This window comes from Cricetulus griseus (genome assembly GCF_003668045.3).
Source record: "Cricetulus griseus strain 17A/GY chromosome 1 unlocalized genomic scaffold, alternate assembly CriGri-PICRH-1.0 chr1_1, whole genome shotgun sequence".
NCBI lineage: Eukaryota > Metazoa > Chordata > Mammalia > Rodentia > Cricetidae > Cricetulus > Cricetulus griseus.
The window spans coordinates 50,979,907-51,001,146 of NW_023276807.1; the positions used below are offsets into that span (position 1 = coordinate 50,979,907).

The window sequence follows — 21,240 nt, forward strand, 5'->3', positions numbered from 1 at the left end:
TAGGTGCTAGCACACCTCACACTGCTCTACTAAACCTTCTTAAAACTAGTATTCTCGATTCTTGTCATTGTTGTCTTTTGGATGGCAGATGTTCTCAGTCTGCAAGCAGTTGAATCCATGGATGGGAGAGCCAAGAGACAAGGTTTGGATAGAATGAGGCTGTCCGTCATAGAGTAAGTCTTACACTAATGGTAGGTTTGATGAGAAAGTAGGTGTTTCTAAAGCCTGGAAGGACCATTCTATTAATGTACTTAGTAGTTAGGAAGAACTAGCCAGGCATGGTGGCTCTCCTATCCATGGCTGTATTCCCAGTGCTGTGAAGGCTGAGGTAGAGCCTCTCTGAGTTTAGGTTGCAGTGATACATTGTCTGTAAAGAAACAAACTCAAAAATAAAATATTAGTGACCTTACACTAGAGGAAATGTTGGGAATGATCAGAGTTCCTGTCACTAATGGAGGAGGGTCCAAAATGACATCGTGTGCCTACTGAAATATTGCTGAATGTAAGTTAGGAATCCCCCCCCCACCGCCACACACACACACACACACACACACACTAAAATGAGAAACAGTTTACAAAACAAAGGGTCAGTACTCTTAAAATGTCAAGGAGACTAAACATGTAACAGGTAAATGCCTTGTATGATTCCTGATTAGATACAGGGTCAGAAAACACAGAACAGTCCTTAAAGTTAATAATTGCTTGTAAAACTTATGTAGTGGTAAAAGCTGTGTATAGAGGCCTGTGTGTGGTAACACTTTTTCCACCATACTTTCCTCCACACTCCCGGTCACTCAGCCTTTCATGAAACTGCCCATGTGTCCTCTGATACGCAGTAGACTGCCAAGGGTCCATTGGTGTCTGAAGCCTTGTGTCGTCTCACACAGGCTGCCGTGTTTAGCCTCCAGGTCATACCCGATCTGGATTGCTGGGGATTGTTGCCTGCCCCTGTAGCAGCTGGATTGCTTGGCTTGTAAATAAGAATTTTTTTTTATCCCCACATTTAATACTGGTATCTAGATCGTACCTTTTTCTGATCGATGTAAACTGGCTGCCATTTGTGTTTTGAAGAGAAAGTTTCTTTTCATCACAGTGTTTTGGAAAATCATTATCTGGAGGAGCAGAAGTTGATTCTGAACAGCAAAGAGTCCCTGCTTCACTTGCCTGTAGACTCACCCTGACAGCATTTAATAGCACGTTACTGTAGCTAAAGAGGGATCTTACTGGGTTTTAATTAAAAGCACAAGGTATATCCCCCCATGGCATGTTCTTTCTCTTCTCTTTCCCTTCCCTTTCCCTTGCATGATCTCGTTCCCCCAGCTCATTGTCCTGTACCATTTAAAATGTTTGGGACTTGGCTAATCCCTATGGATAGAAACCTAGTGTGGATCAGGGTATTGATTGCCAAATATGGTATTGCTGCTAAAGATGCTGGCGGAATGTGGCTTGTGTTCTGAGCCTCTGGCCTCCCAATAAGCTGCCAAACAAATTAGGTCATTTTAACTTCTGAGCTGTTTTGTTTTGTTTTCGTTAATAAGATGCTGGAACTTTGATTTGGAATATGATGTTGATGTTATTTTAGCTCAGACAAGAGAAGGGGGCAGGGAGGAGGGAGGCTTAGTCCAGCATGTTTTAGGTTGGTTGTGCAAGAGGGCAAGCACATTGATTGTCCTGGTGGATTCTAGTAAATGAGATGAAGTATAGAATTCAGATGTTTACCCCTGTTGTCTAAGGTTAAGTGCTACAGGGGATGATTGACAAGACCCAGGATGCTTTTGTTAGCAGGTCCTCAGGTTGATGCAGGCTCAGGCTTAAAAAACTATGCTTGCAAAGAAGGTTGGATTTTAGTGTTGTAGAGGACTCCTACAGTGTGTGCTGCTACTGCTTTTGTTGCAGCTGCATCTGCCATGCGTGGTGCGTATGTGCAAGGCCTTCCAGAGGAACACAGCGATGCCTCTCAGCAATGACACTTATTTAGTTCATAGCTGGGAATATGGAATTTGTCGTGAGGGTCCCATTCTGTGGCTCAGGCTGTCCATGAACTCGAGCTAATAATCAATCCTCTAGCCTCAGCTTTCCCCCTAAGTGCTAAGATAACTGATGTGAACCAGTGCTAATGGGGCCAATAGGGTAAAGTGGGTCTCAGTTGTAAGTTGGTGGAATGGAAGCAGTGCTGCTTCTTCAGATTTGTTTCCTTCTGTGTGTTCTGACAATACAATACAATACAGAGGTTTCACTAATTAGGGACTCCAAAGGTAACTTTGGTTTGTGTTTTTGTTTTGTTTCATTGTTTCATAAAACTGATACTTCTATTTTTCACTTTCATTGCAGTCCTCTCTACCCCTTCTCTGTGTTTTCTAGCCTTAATGGTTTTCTTCCCCCAAAATAACGAAGTCAGGAATAAGTATCTCTAGGCCAGGACTGTTACTTGCCCGCAGCTGTCCACTCCCTGTTAATATCATCCACTGGTTCTTCCTTGTGGATTTGGAACTAAAGCTGTGAGGTTCAGAGTCCTCCATTCTGGTGTACAGAGATTCTAAGTTCTTGTAGAAACAGTGAAGGAAGGTGGGAAGTGGTACCAGTATACGAAGTTCTCAAAAGATAAAGCTTTAACAGAAAAGAAGGGATGTGAGAGACCCACCAGGCCCACATAAATGAAAAGTGTGTTCTTAGTATACCCCACTTTTAGGACTGCAGGAAATGGGGATCCAAATCTGGGGTGCCCTTTTGACCCTGTTGGTAATGTCTAGGATTCCTGGCATTGAACGGTTTTCATTAGGCTCTTAGTTTTGCTTGGTAATAGAGAGATTGTTGAGTGAGAAAGTCCTGAAATCTACTTGATATAAATCTTGTAGTTTATAGAGTGTCTGGGATCTGTTTTATTGAAACATGATTTTTCTTGTTGTTTTTTCAAGACAGGGTTTCTCTGAGTAGACCTGGCTGTCCTGGAACTTGCTCTGTAGACCAAGCTGGCCTCGAGTTCAGAGATTACCTGCCTCTGCCTTCAAGTACTGGCCTTAAAGGTGTACTCCACCATGCTCAGGCCAAAACATGGTTTTTGTCTTTTTTTTTTTTTTTTTTTTTAAACCGTCAACTGCAGTGATAGGGATGAGTGACTAAAGTTACTTTCATCTCAGGCCTGTGGAGTCTTTTGTTTTCCTCATACCTTGTAAACCAACCATAAAAGAAGTCAGGATTTCACCACTTCAAGCCTAGAAAATTCATGCAGCATTTCAAGTATTGCAGCTGTTTAATTCCAATGTTCTGAGTATGCAGAGACTTGTATTACCTTTCTAAAACTGAATTGGAAACAGAGTAAAGACACTATAAAAGCACTGGAGAATTTCACTGTTTATAGTGTCATTCAGAGTGCGACCTGCCCAGGATTTCAGGTGTCAAACTCTAGCGTGCCCAGCAGTCACTCTCTGGATCGAAGTCATATTTTCCACTCTCAGTGGCAGCATCTAGTCAAAGTTTTTAAGCTGCGTTACAAATTTTCTGGTTTGCATTTTAAAAGGCAGATTAGACAATGTTCATGAAGAACAGGGATGTTTGCCCATCCCCGTAACTGAATATTCATTCTAGTAGCACGAGCTAGTTTGCCTGGTTTTCCGGTCATATTGTAGTATGGGTTTTGCATGTTTTTTGTAAAATGCTGACCTTGTTCCCTGATAGGCCAGAGTTTAGTGTATGTTCATTTTGTCACCATTCTGGTTACATCTTCCATTTGTTCTTTTTCCCAAAGGGCATACGCTTCGATCCTGAAATCCCGCAAACACTACGACTAGAGTTTGCTAAGGCAAACACGAAGATGGCCAAGAACAAACTCGTAGGGACTCCAAACCCCAGTACTCCTTTGCCCAACACTGTACCTCAGTTCATTGCCAGAGAGCCATGTAAGTTGATCTACTTTTCATTTGGGAAACAGCAACGGCAACAGCAAAGAGTTGTTATAGGCTGCTTGTGCGATAACACTATGGGATGACAAGCTTGCTAGTTCCTGTTTGCCATTTTGGTGACCCAATAGCCTGCTCTTCCTACCTAAATCCTGAGGATGGCCCTCTTGTTGGTGATTGGCCATCCTAAAAAATGGTTCAGCTTGAACAGGACCACACCTTCCTGATAGGTTTCCATTTTCTGGGTTTCCTTGACATGTTGTCAGCCATTGTGAGTGTGCCCATACTGTCTTCCCTGCCCCCATCCTTGGAAGGAGCAGCTGGTTCTCGGATTCTCTTTACTCTTTTTTGGCTTTGGAAAAATATTAAAAGTAGAAGAAGCAGATGTTGGGAAGCAAGCTGTCCTGTTTTGAGAACTGCAGGAGGAGAGACACAAGGAGAATAGGTAGATAGGAGCAGTCAGAGCTTAGCACTCTAAGATCAGTAAAGGCTTAGAGAAGTTTAGGTTTCCTGTTTTGAATTATTTATGTAAGGACCCTGGCTAATTGTTGAACAAGATTTTTACCCCACATGGTCGAGCTTATGGCCTTAACTGTGCAGACCATGACTTCTGCCTTTGAGTGAATGCCTTTAAAAGGCTGACTTTATCTTTGTTCTCATGCTCAATCAGTGCAGAAGTGAGGCATGAGATAGACTTTAATTTTTCCCTCTCATTACAGAGCCATGTGTGATTTAATATGGCAGGGCACCCATAGAAGTCCAGGTTACGCAGTTATCTGGAATGTTCTGTCTCATGGTTTTTGATCTTCTTCCCATAGCACGGAGTTCTGACCTCTGCCTGCTTCCCCTTCAGTGCCCTTCTCGGTGTAGCTAAAAGGCACGTGGGCTCCTTGCTCGCCCTGTGTCATGTGAACATCAAATTCAATCAGATCCTCCTGGAAGCTAATTATGTGGAGCCCAGTGAGCTTAAGGGAACTGGTGCTAACCATGAAAACCATAGATAATGGGTTCATTCCCCACCACTGCCAAACACAAAGCTTTTTATGGAGCCAGAGAAGAAAGTCAAAGTGGGGGGAGCGGGATTATTTTGCTTTTTCATGTCCTAGGTAACTTGAATGTTTAGGAAGGAAGTCTATATAGAACTGTATCTTCAGAGAATAGTTTGTGTTACATCTTGACCCATTTAGACCAGCGCTTTGTGATACATATATTTATTTAGTAAAGTAAGTGGATGAGTAAGTTGAACTTTGAATCTTGCTGTCTGAATTCTGGAAACATTTTGTGTCTGGAGGGTTCCTCAGTAGGACATTTACAAAGAATACTTTTAGAATGCCTTGTGTCTTGTGTGCAAAAGAAACATGCCTGCCTTGGGTCTCAGCATCACTAAAGTGATTAATTTAAATAGGAAGTGTCACCCTGGTGACAAACCAACCAAGTTTTAGACTTTCATCTCTAATCTGACTGCTTTTCTTATGGACCTATGGACCAAGTGGCTAAGGACCAGACAGACAGACAGATAGCCTGCCATCCCTAGGGCCCTGAAGTCACATGTCCACAGAGCTGGGCTGTCTGGCCACACTGTTCATTTCTTTTCCATTCTTGGTCAGAGAATCTCCATGGCACAATCAAATTACTGGGCCTGCTCCTGGCAAAACAAACTTGAAGCTAGGTGTGGTACCTCAACACCTGTATTGCCCAGCGTGGGTCAAGTGGCGGGGTGGGATGGTGGTGAGATGAGGCAGGAGAATGGCCACAAGTTTGAGGCCAGCCTAAGCTAAATAGTGAGTTTCAGGCGCTCTCCCAATAGCCCTGTGTCCCGTGTGTGTGTGTGTGTGTGTGTGTGTGTGTGTGTGTGTGTGTGTGTGTGTGTGTTCACCAAGCCATGCCACCCTGCCCCTGCTCCCCCCCAAAGCTGTGCTTTTGGAAAATCAGATAATAGTGTTTTCTTGAGAAAATTAAAGTTAGCATGCTTTCTCTTTATATAGCAGGGGTGCTGACAAACTGCCTTCCACTGTAACTTAGCTGACCTTGTCATCCACTAGCCTCCCCTCTGGGAACTGATTTTCCGTGTCCTCTCCAGGGTCGACATTTTCTGAGAATCCCATCACAGACTAACAGTGCCTGAGTGAGGTGGACTGGTGGGTCCAGTTCCGTCTGTCTTGCAGCGTTGATCTGTTTAACTTCCTGTCAGCTGGAGGAGGCCGGGGACTTAGAATTTGGGGGTTGGAAAAGCCCAGAGGGCTTGTGTCCTTGGCTGTGAGGAACTGACATGAATGCTGCTTTTTGTCAGTGCTGTCACGTGGCTAGCCCGGAAGGTGTTCCTTGTCATCTCTAAAGGAAGCGTGTTCTCTGATTTGATTATACAACAAACATTTACTTGCACTCAACTCTCAACCTGTTGGACTGAGATGAGGGCCCAGTGTACTGCATCCTGGGAAAGAAGGAAGCTATGGTTACTGCCTCACAGAGCTGTCAATCCACAAAGTTGATGGCAGTCACGGTTGTTAGATAATCTTGGCCCCATTGGGAAGGACATGAGAGTTGCCACGGCCTGATCTAGTTGGCACCTGACTCCTGTGTGTGCCAGCCACGCATGGATCGTGCTGGAGCAAAGAGTCAGGAACCAGGTGTGTGACGGTGATCGTGGCCTTGACCATAGACCCCAAGGTATCTGACAATTCTGATTCTGGCAAGCAGTGATCACGTTTAGCAACCTTCACAAAGGCCTTTAATCTTTCTGTGCTCCTGTTCTCTCAAATATAAGATGAAAGTTATGTTTTAGTCATGTGATGGTTCTAAGAGCTAACAAGGCCATACCACAAGATTACCCATGCCAGGGTTAGGAAGACATAAATGTTTGTGGGTAGTAGGCAAGAGGTAATCCAATTTTTTATTTTTATATTTTCTGATCATCTGGGTTCCTGTTCTTTCCTCTTAGGTTGATGGGTGTCAGTATTTTGTTGCTGCAGTCAATTGTCCTTCCTTGTGGGTTTACGAGAAAGAGTGAGTGGTACAATTCCAGAAAAGTAGTATGTCTTCCTAGCTAATTTTTGGGATGGTGAGTGCAGTGTATTGTGCAGGTTCTCACTGTGTAGCCCTGGATAGCCTGGAGCTCCAGGGTAGATTAAGCGGGCTTTGAATTTAAAGGCATTCTCCTGTTTGTCTGCTTCTCACCACTGTTGATAGGTGTGAACCTCTGCACTCAAACTAACTACATTTTCACTAATAAGGTCATTAGTTTGAGCTAGGTAGTGGTGGTACACTTTAATCCCAACACTCGGGAGACAGAGACAGGCGGATCTCTGCAATTTCAAAGCCAGCCTGGTCTACAGAGTGAATTCCAAAATAGGCTTCAAAGCTACACAGAGAAACCCTGTCTTGAAAAATGAAAACAAGCAAACAAACAAACAAAAAAGATCTTTAATTTGAGCACACCTTTAATCACAACACTCTAAAGGCAAGTAGGCCTGTGTGAGTTCAAGACCAGCCTGGTCTACAAAGCGAGTTCCAGAACAGCTAGAACTTTTACAAAGAGAAACCCTGTCTTGAAAGACAACAACAAAGCAAAAAAGTTAGTATTCCTTGTAGCCCTTATTGTATAATGCAGTGGTTCTGTGGGGGGGTTCAATGCCCTTGAACCTACAATGGTTGCCTCAGGTTCCTGAATATCTGGGTATAGTCCAGTCTCACCAGGCCCAGCCATGTATAATACATTGATATGTGAACATAAAAATATGTATGTAATGTGCCCTTTGCTTCTCACTGTTAGGACTCCTATAGTTGTCTGCATTCGTACACTCAACATTGAACAACAAGACGTGTACCTGGAATGTTTTAACATGCCATGGATTTGTTTTTATGTCTTAAAATTCGGTCATAATTGCTTATTGCCAGAAAATGTGGAAGCAGCTACACAGTAATGGTCTATAAAAAATATATGCAATCTTTAAATGCATGTCTGTGTATGTGCCATGTGTGTGCACTGCCTGTGGAAGCCAGGGGAGGGTTAACTTAAGGTCGTTTGTGAGCCACTTGTGAGTGCTGGGAACCGAAGTCAGTTTCTGGAAGAGCAGCAAGCACTCTTAACTGCTGAGCCATTTTTCTAGCTACCTCTTCCCCAGGATACAGTCTTTCTGGCATACAATGAAATGCACATACATAAGAAGTATAACTTTGCTTGAGTTTATCATCATGTGCATGGAGTTTAAACTGCAATATACCTTGTATTGCCCCTTATAGTATACCTAAAGGCAGAGGCAGCCAACACCTATTAGAGCCTTTGCTCAGACTAAACAGATCTCCTTGTCCATTCTTTTTTAAATTTAAAGACTGGTTGGCCTTAACCCCAGTAAATACCTGAAGATGACCTTGACCTTCTGGCCTTCCTGCTCCACCTCCCAAGTGCTGAGATAACTGGTATTTGGTGGCCATGGCCAAGCTTCTTAAAGTGCTGGGCATTGGATCCCTAGCCCTGTATCCCATTTTGAGCAGATTGTCAGTGGACCCCAGAGCTCTGCACTAAACCAGTTTCCTGAGTTTGAACCCAAGTCAGTGGGGGGCTTTGCTTCTGTGGGATCTAAACTAAGAGGATTTAGCTCTTAATTGTGTGCACAGATGTGTGTGTATATGTAAGTGCATGTTGAGGCCAGATGTTAACCTCAGGTGATCTGTCTTTGCATGCACCCCCACCCCCGTGTGTGCTCGCGCGCGCGCGCGCACGCGCGTGCACGCGCACGCGCGCACGCACACACACACACACACACACACACACACACACACACACACAGTTTTTCAATGGGACCTGTAGCTTTTCAACCCTTCTGACTCTACTTCCATGGATTACAGCACGTTACACCGAGCCTGGCTTTCATTGTAGACAATAGAAATTGAACTTTTGCCCATCGGCTAGGCACTTTATTGACCAAGTCTCTCTCAAGCCCCTTTACCTCTGAATTTTTAGACACACCTTGGGTGATTCTAATGTACAGTTGTATTTGGGAATTAAACAACATTTACCCTGTTCCTTATAAACTCACCTTGCCCTTGCAGCCTCCAAATCATGTATGTAATTACTACATAGCTGGCAGGGCATAACTAACCCTTAGAAGAATCAGAACCCTTGTTTATTTTCCTGCCACACCCCTGGAGTTTCCCACTTAATACTGTGTGAGCTTTACATCTGAAGAGATTTTGTGAAAGCTCAGAACTGTGAAGTCCATAATATGTGTGTGTGTGTGTGTGGGGGGGAGATCCTCCTTGTCTGAAGCTCCAAATGACCATAAAACAGTTCTGTGCTTCTGTTTTCCAGAGCACCATATGCTACTGCAAACATGGAAGACGTCTGTCTATCCCATGCTTGCTCTGACAGTGAGGTGCTGGGAACCCTACTCCCACTCTCCATATATAGGACCTTTTGGACCGGAGACAGGAAGCAAAGAAAAGATTCTATCTTGCATGTTTGTGAGGGTTGAGGGCGGAACTGTGACTCTGGGAACCCTCGGTTGTTTATGTTAAGTTTTCATAATGTAGACAGTCTATGTATAGCATTTGGGTGCGTTGCTGGGAGAGGTAGACTCATGTGTACATGTGTGCACACCTTTGTACAGGTGAATGTGGAGGACAGAAGTCAACCTGGTGCATCTTTTTTTCTCTGTCACAGCCCACCTCATTTTTGAAAGCCAGGGTCTCGTTGAACCTGGAGCTCAGTAACTGGCTAGACTAGCTGGCCAGCAAGCCTCAGGCTTGACTCCAACCCCTCCCTCCAAGCACTGGGAGACCACAGCCATTCTCTGTTTTATGTGGGTGCTGGGAATCTGTACTTGGGTGTTTATGTAGCTAGTACCTTAGCAACTGAGCCATCTTCCCACCAGCATGCTCTTGGGATTAAAAGAAAATATTATTATGCTGGCAAAGAAAATGTTGAGTTCTTTGTCCTGGTTAGTTTTGATGTGTGTACTTTTTCCATTGCTGTGATCAAGTTCATGACAAGCTTATCTCACAGTTTGAAGGTGCAGTCCATGATGACAGGGAATGCATTGTGGTAAGAAGGAGGTGAGCGGTAACATTGTATCCTCAGTTGCAAACAGTGAGAGGTAATAACATTGTATCTGCAGTCACAAGCAGAGAGATGCTCCACAGTTGTGGTCTTCCTATCATTCAGCCCCAGGTCCCAACCCTCAGAAAGCTGCTGTTCACATTCAGTTGCTTCCATCCTTGCTCAAGCCTGACTGGCAATGCCCTCACAGACACGTCTAGTTCGTCTCCTAAGGGATAATTTCCCCACCCGTGCTTTTTATCAGTAAACCAGGTTTACTGATAAAAGTATTTATGTTAGCATTAAGTATATAGGAGACATCCAGGAGGGCCGGTAGCCTTGATTTAATTATATTTGTGACAGGGTCTCCTGTAACTTAGCCTAGCCTTGACCTCCCATGTCTGTGCCACCATTCTTGAGCTTCAAGTGTCATCTTTCCTCAGTTGCTTGTCAGGTCTTTGTTGCCAACCACTGTTGCAAATTCCTGTTTCTTCTTTCTTCCCACCCTTGTGGTCTTCGAATAAGCAGCAGCTGCTGCCTGTGCAGCACAGCAGTTCTCAGTGTGGTCCTCCAACCCTTAGGTGGTCTCTGACCCATTCCCAGGTGGTTCATGAAGTCTAAACTGTTTAAACAGTTTCTTCACACCCTCAGCCCTCTGCCCTTTACTCCTGTTGAGCTATATCCCTAAGCCCTGGCTGCCCTCATGAGAATAGTTCCCCTCCCTCATTGTAGAGTGGTGGACACAATTATTGATCTATCTATCTATCTATCTATCTATCTATCTATCTATCATTTATTTGTTTTTCAAAGCATGGTTTCTCTCTCTAGCCTTTATTGTCCTGAAATTCAACTGTGTAGACCAGACCTGGCCTTGAAAACATGTGCCACCAATGCCCAACTCACTGGCCTTTTAAATACAAGGACAGTGGTATTGACATTTGCTAATTAAAACTATATTCTTTACACTTTTACTACTAAAAAATAAAATTTTATCTAAAAAATGTCTTTGAGGCAACACTTTCAGCTGAGCTAGTAATCAGCAGTAGATCACGTGGCCATAGTCAATGGGACCCTTGGTTCTGTCCCCATCACTACAGAAACAAATATACCCTTCATCCGTCTCAGCTTGCAAGTGCACCAGTGAGTCGCATAAGTATGTGAGTGTGTGTGTTTGCGCGCATGCGCATGCATGTATGTAATAAAAACACACGAAAGAAACAAAAGCAGGGAGCACATTTCACATAGATGGATACTCCCTCAGCTAGACACACGGGGGAGGGCCTAGGCCCTATCCCAAAGGATGTGACAGACTCTGAATATCCCCATGGAAGGCCTCACTCTCCCTGGGGAGCAGAAATGGTATTGGATAGATAGGGTGTTAGTGGGAGGCAGGGGAGGGAGAGGGAATGGGGATTGACATGTAAAACAATCTCATTTCTAATTTAAATTAAAATTAAAAAAAAAAAAACCACATGCTTCTGTGGTTGTAAGTTGAGCGATGCGATTATCATGACCCTTTTAATGGGTACCACGGAGAAACTGCCTCTTTAGAGGCAAAGATTTAGCAGACAGGCTTTCTCACAAATGTGCAATATCAGCTCATCATTTTAAGGAAAATAACTTATGACCAATAAAATGAAAGCTCTAATTAGAAATTAAGGCTTTTAATTAATCAAAAATTTAGTTTAGAAAACTTTTCTACCCCCAAGAGTTATAGCTTCCCAACTCATAGCTGTGAAGCTAGTGGATTTTTTTTATTTCATAGTGAAATGAGTCAACATTTGGAAGATACACATAGCATAACCAGTATTTTTCGAATGACATGATTTATTACAAAATCATGGATGAGGAAGAAAATCCTTCTAAAAGTAACAGTTGATTCTAATGTAGCATTTTAGATTCTCATTGACATTTTAGATTCCACTATGCAACATATCCTTCAAAGCTGCTACTTGTCTGGTCTATGGGCAGAGGTCGTGTTTTCTTTGCGAGAAGGACACGTGACATGGTCTCTTCTGTGGAGTCTGGATCTGACTATCTGTGACATCAAGCAGAAGGGTCTTAGAAGGGGAAGGACAGGGACCTTGAGTGGGAGGGGTGTGATTAGACAGAAACCGATTGTTGTGTTCACTAGCTTAGAAAGTTAATTTTGTAAAGAATTGTGTTTTTTGTCACCTTTTGCTGTAATATCAAAGATTACCCATAAAAAGCATCCACAGCAGCTGGGCATTGGTGGAGCACACCTTTAATCCCAGCACTTGGAAAGCAGAGGCAGGCGGATCTCTGTGAGTTCAAGGCCAGCCTGGTCTACAGGCCAGCCTGGTCTACAGAGTGAGTTCTAGGACAGGCTCCAAAGCTATACACAGAAACCCTATATTGCTCGAAAAACCAGAAAAACTTTTTGAAAAAGGCAGGGTTGGGGGGGGGGGGAATCTACAGCTTGTCTGGTTTGGTTGACAACTCTTCGAGGCAGTATTTTTCTCATGTACTAGAATCAAAACAGTGTGTTGAGATAGATTTAATTAGAGGCAGATGTGAGGATCTAGTTGTCTTTTAATAAACTAAACATTAAAGAGATTTGCACAGATGTGGAGCTAAAGCCTATCTTACTTGTTTTGGAATGTGAAGGATGCCCTGCCCTCTTCCCCCAAATATTCTACTTACATTAATGGCATTTTTTTTTTGACTGGAATAATTTTTATTTAGTGCATTTAGCAAAGCAGGTATCAATATTATTTGCAATTGTTGGTGGGTTTTTCCCCCTTCCTGTTTGTCTTCATGGTTGTGTTCCCCTGCATACATCTTTACTCTTATTAAATTTAAGCCTAAGAGCCTCTGCCTGCAGACAAGCTTGGCACCTGCCTGAGATATAAAGATGGCTCTAAGCCAGTCTAAGATAAACAAGTGATGTCTAGCAATCCTGAGCCCTAGGTTCTACACCCAGCACTTCATAAGCCAAGCAACTGGTGCACACCTGTGGTCCCAGTATTAAGGTAAAGGCAGGAGGATTGGATCAAAGTCATCCTGGGCTACTCAAGACTTTCCTTCAAGCCACCCACTTAAAAATAATAGCATTTAAAGAAAGAAAGAAAAAAAAAAACTATTGGTAAGTATGTAAAGTTACTGTTTGCTTGTGGTTTCATGGCCATGGGAGTCTGCACGGGCCAGCAGCGGAGTTTGGCAAGGGTAGAGCTAGGCTGCTTGGGCCTGGGGCTCAGCAAGTTTTCTGCCTCACTGAGACAAGGATACCTGTTCTTCTCAAGGACACTCCTCCAGGTAAAGAATGACCCAGGCTATTTGCCCTGCCTTCTGATTTCTCAGGAAACTTAAACATTAGACATTTGTTAAGCATCACGGTTTTAAGGCGTCATAATATAGTCTTCAAAATGTGTATACATGATTTCTTCATATTCATTGGTATCCCCCTCCCCCGCCCCGTGCCATAATGCAGCTATTTTGATTTAACAGTATCTATATATGTGGAAGTTAGACACAGAAAATTATCTTATTCCAGGAGAATGTATTTTAATATGGTGGGTGAAAAACAGCAAGTAAACAATACAGATGGCCGATCGAATGGGGTTATTCAGCCCTTCGATGCCATCATCCCTTTCCTTCCCAGCTTTTGGCCTTGTGGATTTCATACCTAATCGTGAACTCCCTGTGACCAAGGCTCTTTCCCGAAAGATGAACAGATGTGATGTCTGCTGGGAGAGTGCAAGGAGGAGGAGGAAAGCCTCAGTATGACACATTTCCCAACTGAGGTCTTGGGTCTCCTCCTCTGCATCCTGCAGCAGTTAGCCTCTAGGAGCTCAGCTATACTAACAAAGTGCTATGTATCTACTTCAACAAAGTAGTATAATTAGTGGCAGGAGGTGGAGGAGTGTCTTTCTGTCCTTTAATGAAATACCCCCTTGAAGGTCAAGGAGATCAAGCTTGTCAAACATTAACAGCCCTATACAGGAAGCAACAGTGAAGTCCTGTCCCAGTTCTCTCATTTCAGTTTATCCAACACTTTGGGGAGGGGGAGAGAAGTTCTGTTCACCTGTTACCCTAGAGAAAACGGGCCTGTGAGGACCAGTAGCATGAGGCAGAACAAGGGTTGAAAGTAGTCTTCAAGACGTAACACCCGGTGAGGCTGAGGGCCATGAACAGGATGGCAGAGGGGCTTCTGGGATGCTTTGAACATGTCAGCCGCTCGGGGAAGATCTCAGGAAGCAGACTGTGTGCAAAACAGTAGCTGGGCTTGTGGAGAAGCCCATGCACAGATCTAAACTTAAAGGAAGAAGGAGTCCCAGAAGGCACTGAAGAGCTGTGTTCAGCAGAAGGAAGCAGCCAAGGCAAGCTGCTAACCTGCTAGATCTAGGAATGCTGCATGCAGGGCATGTAGGTTTTGATCTGCAAATGGCAGGCTTAGATTTTTACCCCTTACCAGAACACACCCTTACCAACAGTACTCTGCCCAAGTACCTCTCCTGTGGAAGGGTTTGGTGGGGTTTAGTTTTTTTTTTGTTTTTTAAACCTTTTAGGTGATTTTTGTTTTGCCTAAAACATTTTTATTGTCCCAAGATTCTGTAGTTTTGAGTTCTGGCATGGGCTAGTTAGCAGGGTCCTTAGTTCTGTGGTTCCTACAGAGCAGAATGAATGCATTGGCCAGGCTGTTCTGGGGCTATAGGAGAGTTCAGGAGCTGGAGGTTGTTAAGTGCGTGACTAGGAGTGTGACTTTTTAAGCTGTTGTTTAATTTAGCCACTACCACAAATATAGTTTTGTGGAGTTGCTAGCCCTTAGCTGTGTGAGGCAAGATCCTCTCCCTTTGACGTATGAAAAGGCATAAGAGTGAGCCAAATGCTGATTCCCTCTGCCCTCTCCCCATGAGGAGAGCAAGACCTTCTAGGTGTTGCTAGAAGCCTTAATTTGGTAGGAAAGTAAGACATGTATTAAAATGCCCGCGCCTTGTGTCTTCAAGGAAAAGACAGATACAAAAGGACATCATTGGTCAAAACATTCCCCAGGCAGTAGAAGTCACCAATACTTGGGACTCATACTTCATGGAATCTGTTGGTTTTTTTTTTTTTTTTTTCTTTTCTTTTCTTTTCTCTCTTTCCCCTGGAGCTTTGGAGTTTGGTCTTGAACTCACAGATCTGCCTGCCTCTGCTTCCTGAATGCTGGTATTAAAGGCATTTGCCAACACTGCCCAGCCCTGTTAGTGATTTTTAAAGAAGAAACCTGGTTTTGGTTTTTGTTTTGGTGTGTGTGTACACCGTGGAATAACTTTGACTGCCATCTTTACCTCATTTGAAACAACTGAAATCTGACCTGTGAGTCACTACTTAGTATAGACTAGCTAGCTGGCCATTCGGGGATCCACTTAGCATTTTTACATAGACTGTGGGGATCAAACTCAAGACCTCATGCTCTCAAGGCAAGCACTTCACTTGACTGAGCTATTTCCCTGGGGAAACTTGTACAGAAAAGATTGGTGTCTCCATGGTTTGTATTACTGCTGGGGGGGTTCTCCCTCTCCCTTCCCCCCCACTCCAAACGTAATGAAAATAGTATAACTAAAACCATAAATGCACCACTTATACTTAATAGACTTTGGCCATTATTTACTTAATATCAACTTGGGGTGGTCTCTCTCTACGACTGTTAGTTCTCTGTGAGGGCAATATAGTATTCACTGGCTTTAGCAGTTTTCGTTTTCATAGTGATTAGCCTTCTTGAGAAAAAGGTCCTTCTCTGGGGTTTGTCATTTTCTTCATCTTCATGGCCTTTTCTTTGTTCTCATGTCCCTCTGTTGCCTACAGAGTTAAGGGCAGTGACATCAAAGGTTTGCTGAGTTCAGGAGTGCCCTTTGCCCTTTGAACGGGTATGCATCCTGGGTTCGAATAGACTGTACTCGCCCTGACTGCCGCGCAGCAGGAGAGACCGGATTCAGATGCCTAGGATGGAACACCTCTTCCACTGTCCTTACTGATCTTAACCTGCTTCTTTCTGGTCCTCCTGCCTCCCCTCTTCAGTGCTGGAATTGTTGGTCTGTGCCACCACACGTAGCAACTTCTTAGCTGGAAGGCATGTCCATTGCTCTTTTCTCCATTCCTTCACTGGGGGCTGAAACTAGACTTTCCTGATTCCGGGGGCTTTAGCGGTAGCCCACCCCCTACCGGCATTAATCCTTATCCTTTCATGGTGAGTTTTCAGTGTGAGATTGATGAGGGTTTATCTCTCCCTGTATTGATGCTTGTGGGGGAAATTGCTAACTTAATTTCGTTCTTTTTTGGATTGTTTGAAACAAGGTCTCACTGTGCATACCTGGCTGTCCTGGAACTCACTCTGTAGACCAGGCTGAGATCTGCCTGCCTCTACCTCTTGGGTGCTGAGATTAAAGGCACACACCACCATGCTGACTTTCATTTCTTTGTTTTTTCCTACCTGTGAGTGTCATGGACTCCCACATTCTCAGGGAGCTTTCCTGGAAAGCAGCCTTTCTTTCTAATGCCCAGGGGCTGGGAATAGTGGCAACTTTTTCTGATAGAGACACCCACAGCATTGCCTCAGTGAGGCCAAGTGGGAATGTGCGTCATGCACACTAGTGAGAGGGTGTGTGTGGCCCAGGACTGATGCTCCCTGGTGCCCCTGAGCTGGTCTTGCCGACGTAGAGCTCAGTGATGTCTATGGACCTGACAAAGCAGTTCCTCTGTCTACACAAGAGGGCATCTCTATGGCTTTCCCTAGAAAAGCTTTAGAAAGGAGGAAGTGTTTTAATTAAGGTTTTTAAATTAAGAACGGACGCTGAAAACAGTGGTTGTTTATGATTTGTTTTGTTTCTTCTCACTTTTCAGGCTTTTTCAGCTGTATTGTAATGGAAAATAATTCTTCATGTCTAGTAGTTTCTTCTGGTGAAATTAAAGTATCTCCTGCAGGGATCATTAGAAAAAAAGACACTTAGGGCGGGGGATGCAGCCCACCAGGTAGATGCTTCCCTGGTATGTGCAGAGCCCTCCCTCCGTTCATCCCCTATCACCATGTAAGCCCAAGTATGGTGATGTATATCTGTAGCCACAGAACTCCAGAGGTATAGCAGTAGGAGGGCCTGGGGTTCATGAGACATTTTCTCTAAGAGGGGTGGTGGTGGTTGTAATTTAACTTGTAAAAGGAATGTCTCTGAAGTCCAACATACAGTGCAATAGCACTTGGGAGTTGGAGGCAGGGGCATCTCAGGGTTCAGATACATAAGGAGTTGGAGGCCAACCCTGGAAACTGCCCAGGCAGTGTGCCAGGGGTGGGTGTCTTCAAATGTAAAATGAGCATAAAACAGGGAGCAGACAATACTGATGAGATACTTTCAGTAGCATTCTACCAATGATGCTGCTAAATATTAAATGCCTACCTCTGATTTGTCAGTTAAGATGTCCTATTACCCATTCCTTCTTATGTTAGTTATGTACTTGTCCTTTGTTTTAATGTTTCTTGAGGTTAAGGAATTGCTTATTATCAACCAGTATTATATAAATCTTTTTTTTTTTCTGTAGCCAGCAGTGGTATGTCAAAGTATCAAACAATTATTTTATAAGAAGAAAGGCTCCTGCCCCACCCCTGTGTCGAGTGGTATTGCATACCATATCTGAAGCTCAGGTGTATGCTACAGTCTTAGCTCTGTGCCTCCGCCAGCCACGTGAATGTGTCAAGAGTTACATTGAGCTGTATTAGTAGCTGTAGAGTCTCAATTTCAACCTTTGCTAATAAAATTGCTTTCAGTGTCAACCTTCTACCTCGCCCTTTAAAGACAATCAGTAATTCCATCCGTAAAAAGTGCCGACACTGGGAGCATAGGCATGCACTCCAAGTTTAGTACATCATCTTTCCTAAGCACGTACCATTTTCCCCCTAGCACTTTGTTATTTCAGTGGAGATCTCCTTTGGATAAATTTAGTATAGATGTGTTCGAGAAACTGTCATTAAAAGTTATTTAAAAGATTATTTTATTGTATAATAAACATTTCTTAACTTGCTTGAGCTCTTTCCCTAAAATAGCAATTTAACTTGACTTCTGGCGAATGCTAACTGAATAAATAACCTAGTAATTGTGAGATGTTAAATTTAGCGATTAATGGCCTTCAGCTTCAAATGCCAGGAGTGATCTTCAAAAAAAGAAAACTGGGTGATTCTCTGGGGGGGAAAAATTGAAAGCATATCATCATTTTCCCACTTGACCCTTCTTCTTGCTCCCATGAAGAAGCCGAAGTGACCCCGTGGAAAGTTTAGAAATGGCCTTTTCTGTCCCCGTCCCCCTGGTGAGGTATTTCCAGGGCCGGAGTCTCCAGCCTCCCCATAATACAGCCCTGCAAGCAACTGAGATTTCCGATGGGGAAGCATCAAGTTCTTGCCCACTGGTTCCCAAGTCTTCTGTTGGGCCTGTAAGTGATCCAGTTATGAGGGTTTTAGATTAGATGAGCAGAACTCTTGGAAGGGGACAAGAGGTAGGTTAATCCTATTGGCAAAGCATTTGAATTAGTTCTCTTTATTAGCAGGCTTGTGAGTGATGGCTGATGTCCAACCAGACAGAGCATCTTCTGTGGCTGCCAGTCATAGCTCGTACAGCTGTACGTCTTCCCCCCTCCATTCTGCCATAATTCTGGGGCTAGCTGCCTAGCCCTGGCCTCCCTTGGACTCTTTTCTGAAAAGAGTAAAAGAATTCCTTGCGTGCGCGCGCGTGTGTGTGTGTGTGTGTGTGTGTGTGTGTGTGTGTGTGTGTGTGTGTGTGTGTGTGTGTGTGAATTGTTTAAAAATATCAGTTTTAGTCCTAGATTAATAGCAACCATCATCATCATCATCATCATCATCATACATCCTTTTGATTTGCCATGACATGTGTGTAGAGAGGTCAGAGAACAACTTGAAGGAGACTTTGTTCTCTCTTTCTGCTATGTGAGTTCCAAGGATTGATTCTGGATCATCAAACTCCTTTGCTAGTTGAGCCATCTCATGGGTCTGAAAACCCATTTTTTAATGGATGGAGATTTATGGAGTGACTGAGGAGAGCTGCATATCCCCTAAGTAGAGTCTTCCCAGCATGCAGGCTCTGACACAGGCTCTGATGGACCCACCTGATCCTTATCCCCAGGTGTGGGTCTCTACCGCCCAGAGGAGTAAACAAAAGCCAAAGAGTCCATCATGTTCTTTCTGCTCCTAATTCCATGGCCATAATTCAGGGGAAGGATGGGGTCAGTGACAAGCTGGCTTTGTTCGAGAAGTCATGACTAGTTCTACACAGGCACAGGTGAGTGAATGGAGTGTGTTGGACTTGGAAGGCAGTAGGGAGTAATTGACAGAAGACCTTAAGACTGTAAAGCAGTCAACAATTCAGAAGGTGTTGGCAGCAGCCACTGGGAGATCTGTGAGGAGGGAATTAGGTTTTCAGAGTTATCAGATCATAGTGGTGGGTTGTAAGGGAAATGTGGGGACCGGTGAGGTGGCCCAGCAAATAGAAAAAGTTGTCACCAAGCCTGACACTTGAGTTCAGTCACCAGGACCCACTCAGTGCAAGGAAAAACCCAACTACAAGTTGTACTCTGACCTCTACACACATGCTGTGGCCCAATGGCATGAGCACACCCATGCACAGGCACACAGATATAAATAGAAGTAACAAAACAATTTAGAAAGGCCATTTGGTTTTGTTTCCAGACAGGTTTCTCTGTGTAGCCTTGGATGTTCTGGAGATCTTCTGTAGACCATACTGGTCTCAAACTCAGAAATCCTCATGTCTGCCTCCTGAGTTCTGGGATTGTATGCCACTACAGCCTGGCTTGTCTGGCTGGCAGTTTTAATGGGGGTGGTGGTGGAAGGGATGACTGACTGCATTTCCTGGCCTAGGATGTAACCCAGTTGGTAGGATACTTGACTACCTGACTAAGTCCAGGGTTCCACCCCCTGTAGGAGACGTAAGTGCAGGCATGGCTGGGCACTTCACCCTGAAAAGTGCAAGTGGCCAATTGTCTGCATATCCACAGAACTTCCCTAGAGTCACTGACTTACTTCTTTTTCTCTGAATCAACCTTTGCCTTTTGGAACTGCCTCTCATCTGAAGGTGTCTCCTGTAGGAAGCAAATATACTCGGAGGAAAAAAAAAGGAAAAAAAAAAAAAACTCAACAAATGCCTAAGTTACTTAGACACCGGGCAGCTGCAGTAATTAGCAGTATTAGCAGTAATCAGTGAAGCCACAGAAGGAACCTGTACACAGTGTGTACACCATAGGCCTTGCCCTGGGCATGACTCCACAACATCCTGAACTGGCTGCTGAAAAGTGGTGCCTTCCAGCCTCATTTGTGTTGACATTTTTCTTTAACATCTACCAGTCCACCATGCCCACCAGACAACCTGCAGCTGCTCCTCATAGACAGCCCACCAAGCCTGATGCTGCCTACTGCTTACGCACTGTCTCCAACCCCAGCATCGTGCTGGGCCTCCACACTGTGAGAAAAGGAAACTTAAAAGGGATCTAGTACATGCAAATGAGGGGAAGATGGGGAGGAGGGTTGCCAGTGAGGAAAGGATGAAGGAGCAGGGGAGGCTTGGTGCTGAGAAGGCCTGAGAGAGGGAGGACAGTTGGTTGTCCTCTTGTTTCTTTGTCATTATGGCTACAGTGTTGTTGCCCATAGAGCTGCTTTTAAGACCTGAAACTCTTGCTCCCTAGTGAACTCTGTATATGGGATGTCACATTGCCTTTAGAGGGTGGTCTGTGGCGACCAGGGCCCCAAATTCCAAGGCAGCACATACCTGTTATTGTGGCAGGTTACTCACTTGGACTGAGGATTGGTAAAACCCAGAGTTATTAAGATGGTGCTTACCTGGTGTGATCATGTAATCCAGAGTACCTACCGTGAAGCTCCCTGAACAACCTCACTTAGCCTTCACTGCTATAGGCTTCATAGAGTGTTGTTGTTATCCTGTTTCACAGAGGAAAAACTGAGTCAGGGATGGTGGTGCACACTGCCTGTAGTCCCTCAGCTGTATAGCAAACAAACCTGGCCTGGCCCTGGCTGCACTTGGAACCCTTCTCTCCCTCCCTTCCCCTCTGCTTCTTCCCTCCCTCGTTTATTATGAATACAACATCCTGCCTCCGTGTATGCCTGCACACCAGAAGAGTGCACCAGATCTCATTATGGATGGATGTGAGCCACCATGTGGTTGTTGGGAATTGAACTTGGGTCCTCTGGAAGAGCAACCAGTACTCTTAACCACTGAGCCATCTCTCCAGCCCCCCTCTCTTTTTTTTATAATGAGGTATCCAGCTCACAGATTTGAA

The 21,240-nt window shown here is 44.3% G+C and overlaps 1 protein-coding gene across 9 annotated transcripts in view; it reads left to right on the plus strand.

Moving 5' to 3' along the window:
• Nucleotides 1-21,240, plus strand: part of Rbpms (RNA binding protein, mRNA processing factor) — a 152,306-nt gene that overhangs the window by 95,970 nt on the left and 35,096 nt on the right. For all 9 annotated transcript variants that reach the window (XR_004772478.1, XR_003480268.2, XR_004772476.1 and 6 more), the window contains exon 5: nucleotides 3,746-3,896. Coding sequence is in view for 5 of the 9 variants with exons in the window: in XM_035452938.1 (XP_035308829.1) it covers nucleotides 3,746-3,896 (151 nt within the window). In the remaining 4 variants the exon portion in view is untranslated. The remainder of the gene's footprint in view (nucleotides 1-3,745; nucleotides 3,897-21,240) is intronic.